At 55.1% G+C, this 4,040-nt stretch overlaps 1 protein-coding gene across 1 annotated transcript; it reads right to left on the bottom strand.

The window, feature by feature from the left end:
* Window positions 1-1,869: 1,869 nt before the first annotated feature.
* Window positions 1,870-4,034, bottom strand: DOLK (dolichol kinase). Its single transcript, XM_011971196.1, has one exon. It carries the CDS (start codon window positions 3,641-3,643, stop codon window positions 2,027-2,029), a length of 1,617 nt encoding a protein of 538 aa, XP_011826586.1. The 5' UTR covers window positions 3,644-4,034; the 3' UTR covers window positions 1,870-2,026.
* Between the last annotated feature and the right edge of the window lie 6 nt (window positions 4,035-4,040).

Here is a 4,040-nt window from a genome sequence, read left to right as displayed (position 1 = left end):
GGATTACAGGTGTGAGCCACCGTGCCTGGCCAGGCCTCAGCATTTAAGAAAAAACTTGAAGATTTCACATAACTATCCAGGTTCCTAAGCTTCCTTGAATGAGCATGCAATTGACAACATGGGGCCTATACTCTAGCATAGTGGCTTCTGGCTGGAGCTCCCTTAGAGGCTCAGTGTGGTCCCCTGTTGTCGTTCACTGCGTTCATTTGAGTTTGTGACCCTGATGTAGCCTATCCCCCAACTATATACATAGAAAACCCAAGGCCCAGAGGGTAGAGCCCTTTCCCAAGGCCACCCTGGGAGTCCCTGGGGCAAAGCTGGTGCTCTTTTACCAACATATTGCTGCCTCTTTTTGCAAATAATAGAAGGGAGCCTGAGAGAAGGGAAGCGTCTCTGTTGAGTCCCAAAGGAATGTCTCAATACTCTCCTCTGAGGGAAAGGACATGGCAGTGATTCTCAAGCAGAAGCTTCGGCTCCCTGGAGCTCTGCTCCTGGCTTCTGGCCTTGGTGGACCAAAGCTCTCACCTCCTCTGACGTCCTCCCTAAGCTGGGGGAGAAAGGGAGAACCTTGTCCAGTCTCAGGAATCTTGCTGTGCTATCTTCCTAGTGACGGAAAATGTTTATGCATTCACTATCTGTGTAGTGTACACTTCCGGGAGGGACACAGTGCAGATGGACTCCCAAATCTACTGATTTCCTGCTCCTCGTCAGCCCCCTGTGCTAGCCTTGGGGGATGGGGTGGGGAACGAGGCAGTCCCAGAGCCTGTCCCCCCAGAGAGCAAGGCTGGAGCGTGGGCCTCTCATAGAGTCATTTTACCTCTCAGGAAACTCCCCCAGCCTCTGTGGATCTTTCCTACCTTGGGAAGAAACACACACAGGTTTGGACGTGACTAGAATGTGGAAGGGTCTTTTTTTTTTTTTTTTTGAGACGGAGTCTCTGCCGCCCGGGCTGGAGTGCAGTGGCCGGATCTCAGCTCACTGCAAGCTCCGCCTCCCGGGTTCACGCCATTCTCCTGCCTCAGCCTCCCGAGTAGTTGGGACTACAGGCGCCCGCCACCTCGCCCGGCTAGTTTTTTGTATTTTTTAGTAGAGGTAGGGTTTCACCGTGTTAGCCAGGATGGTCTCGATCTCCTGACCTCGTGATCCGCCCGCCTCAGCCTCCCAAAGTGCTGGGATTACAGGCTTGAGCCACCGCGCCCGGCCCTGACTGCTTTTCAAGGGTGGGCTCTAGGCTGGACCCTCACAACACCCCTCGAGGTGTGGGCTGTCACTACTCCCATCTGCAAGATAATTGAGGTTCAGCCTGACTAAATGGCCCAGCCATCCAAGGTCACAAAGTTAATAAGAAGCTGTGCAGCCAAGGATTCTGACCAGATTAGTTTGACCCAGAGACTAAAGTGTTAACCATTATGCTTTACTCCCTCCAGCATCCACTCTGGCCTCCTCTGAGGCTGCAGGGTGAAAGAGGGGGCGCTCTACGGCACACTCAGGTTCTTTGAGTTGCTGGATTATCCCTTAAGACTCTTTTCATTTTAAATATCAGCAAGGCTGGGACAGTGGCTCACACCTGTAGTCCCAGCACTTTGGGAGGCCGAGGCAGGCGGACCACCTGAGGTCGGGAGTTCGAGACCAGCCTGACCAACATGGAGAAACCCTGTCTCTACTAAAAATACAAAATTAGCGCGTGGTGGCACATGCCTACAATCCCAGCTACTAGGGAGGCTGAGGCAGGAGAATCGCTTGAACCTGGGAGGCAGAGGTTGCGGTGAGCCAAGATCGCACCACTGCACTCCAACCTGGGCAACAAGCGCAAAACTGTCTCAAAAAATAAAAATAAAAATAAAAAATAAGTATCAGCAAAACTAGAACTAGGAGAGCTTTGATTTTTATTTTAAATCTGAATCAACTGAAAAATCAAATCTGCTTTTCACACCGTGGCTCTTCACGCCCAAGTAGCTGTCTGCTGTGGGGACTGTTCGCCCTCCCCATGTCTGTTTCCTCTGTCACTGCTGCTGCACTGTAACAGCTAGGCCATCAGCAATATCAGGAGGTAGAGAGGCAGAAGGAGATTGTCTATCTGTGTAGTGTATGCTTCCAGGAGGGACACAGTGCTGATGGACCCCAAAATCCAAGCGTAACTGTAGTTTAGGTCCACTCCACTGTCAAAGATTAAGATCAGAGCTACGGAAATGATCTGCGCAAATATAGATGTCATGGTCCCCTCAAAAGTCTTTTTGGTTCCAGGCCAGCGGATCTCCCCCATGGTGCTACCAAAGATGGAGGCCACAGTATCACCCACACCCACAGCCAGGACACCAGCATAGGGGACGAGGGCCCTGGCTCCCCCCAGGCTACCCTTCTGTGTGCAGGGTCTGGGGATCAGCCAGATGGGAAGAGACATGCCCAGGAGCAGGTAGATGTGTGTCAGAATGAGTGGTCCACTGTCTCGTTCATCCAGAAAAAGGGACAGGAGGCTCCGTAGAGTGTGACCCAAGGGCTTGATGCGGAAGTAGCGCACATACTCCAGGAAGATGAAGACCGCCAGACATACAGTGGCAGCTACATAGAGCAGTGGCCGGTCAAAGATGATACCTGGGATGTAGGTGGCTACCACAATGAGGTGGAAATACTTTCGGGCGATGGTGGGGGCCTGGTGCTTCTTGGACTCGGAAGATGACCGCTTGGCATTCTGGTACAGCACCACCAGGCAGGCCAAGGTGGCCAGCAGAGACCAATAGGCTAGGAGGTAGATACGGGTGTCTGTCTGGAAAAGGAACTGCAGAAGCCAGAGCAGGGGGTTCCTGCGGATGAGCCGGTGCAGCCAGGGTAGGACCACACCAAGGCTCAGCACACAGGTCATGAGGTGGAAGAAGATGGAGGAGGCCCAGGTGCCTGAGTCCATGAAGACAAAGAGAGTGCTGAAAAAGATGCCCATGAGTACCATCCCTACTACCACCACCAGCAGGAAGAAGTCCACTGGGTCCCCCTGACTTTCCACCAGTGTCAGAGAGCGCTTGATGAGCTGGTTGAGGACAAAGCTAATGCCACCCAGTACCAGCAGTGCCTCACCAGGGGTGAAGCAGCGGGGCAGCAGGTACAGCAGGATCATGTTGAGATAAACGAAGATCAGCAGGACTTCCAGGACTTCGATCACCTCCCCCACGCTCAGCGAGTGCTTCATGATATAAATGATAACACCTCCAGCCAAGCCCAAGATGACACAAGTGTTGGTTGGCACTGGGCGAGTGATACCGAGCGCCAACACTGATGAGAAGAGGGCCACTGCCATGCCAGTGGCTGCCACCACAATGCCAAAACGCTCAAAGAACGGGTTCCCAGCAGCCTGGCACCGTTCCTTCATGACTAGTCCAAGTAAAGGCATGACCATGGAGGCGGGCAGTAGGCCACTGTTTGCGGACATTCGGAACTGGAAGACGGCGCTTCCCTGCTGTAGCAGCCGGTCCCACTTGTATTGGACGTAGAAGGCCTGCACTGCGAGGGCCACGGCGCACCACGAGTATCGGTCCCATACAGTTGCATGGATGCTCAGCACCACTGCAAACACTACTGCCGCCTCTGCCAGCACCGATCCACTCAGCGGAGCGCCAGGCCCCGGGGCCGGCGATGGGCACTCTCGGGTCATGTCTCTAGACCTGGGGCTTCACAGAGGCCGGGGTGACTACGGACGTCCTAGACTTCGGGCCCCTCAGCCCCGCCAAGCAGAGGGAGGCACTTTCACCCGGCCAGCAACCTTCTCCCTCCGTTCTCCAACAGCGAGCAGGGAACTCCACCGCAGGTCACTCTCTGCGGCCTGGGAGCTGGCGCCCGGCCACCCCCCACAGCCTCCAACCTACGGCGTAGACGTCGCCACTCTGCAGCCTTCCTCTAAGTTACAGCCGCCCCCGCTGCCGGCTCCTCACCTCTTTGGGCCTCGCCATCTTGGCACTGCCCCGCGGCAACGTCACGTGATGAAATCCCCGCCCACGCTCCCGGTCCGGGGGCGAGCGGTCACGTGGGCATGGCGTCTGGGGGCGGGGTTA

This window comes from Mandrillus leucophaeus, unplaced genomic scaffold (genome assembly GCF_000951045.1).
Source record: "Mandrillus leucophaeus isolate KB7577 unplaced genomic scaffold, Mleu.le_1.0 Scaffold99, whole genome shotgun sequence".
Classification (NCBI taxonomy): Eukaryota; Metazoa; Chordata; class Mammalia; order Primates; family Cercopithecidae; genus Mandrillus; species Mandrillus leucophaeus.
Note: the sequence above shows the minus strand (reverse complement) of the source record. Positions and strands in the feature narration are given on the sequence as shown.

Excerpts from the sequence above, each read along its gene's own strand:
- DOLK (XM_011971196.1), bottom strand. The coding sequence starts at position 3,643 with ATGACCCGAGAGTGCCCATCGCCGGCCCCGGGGCCTGGCGCTCCGCTG.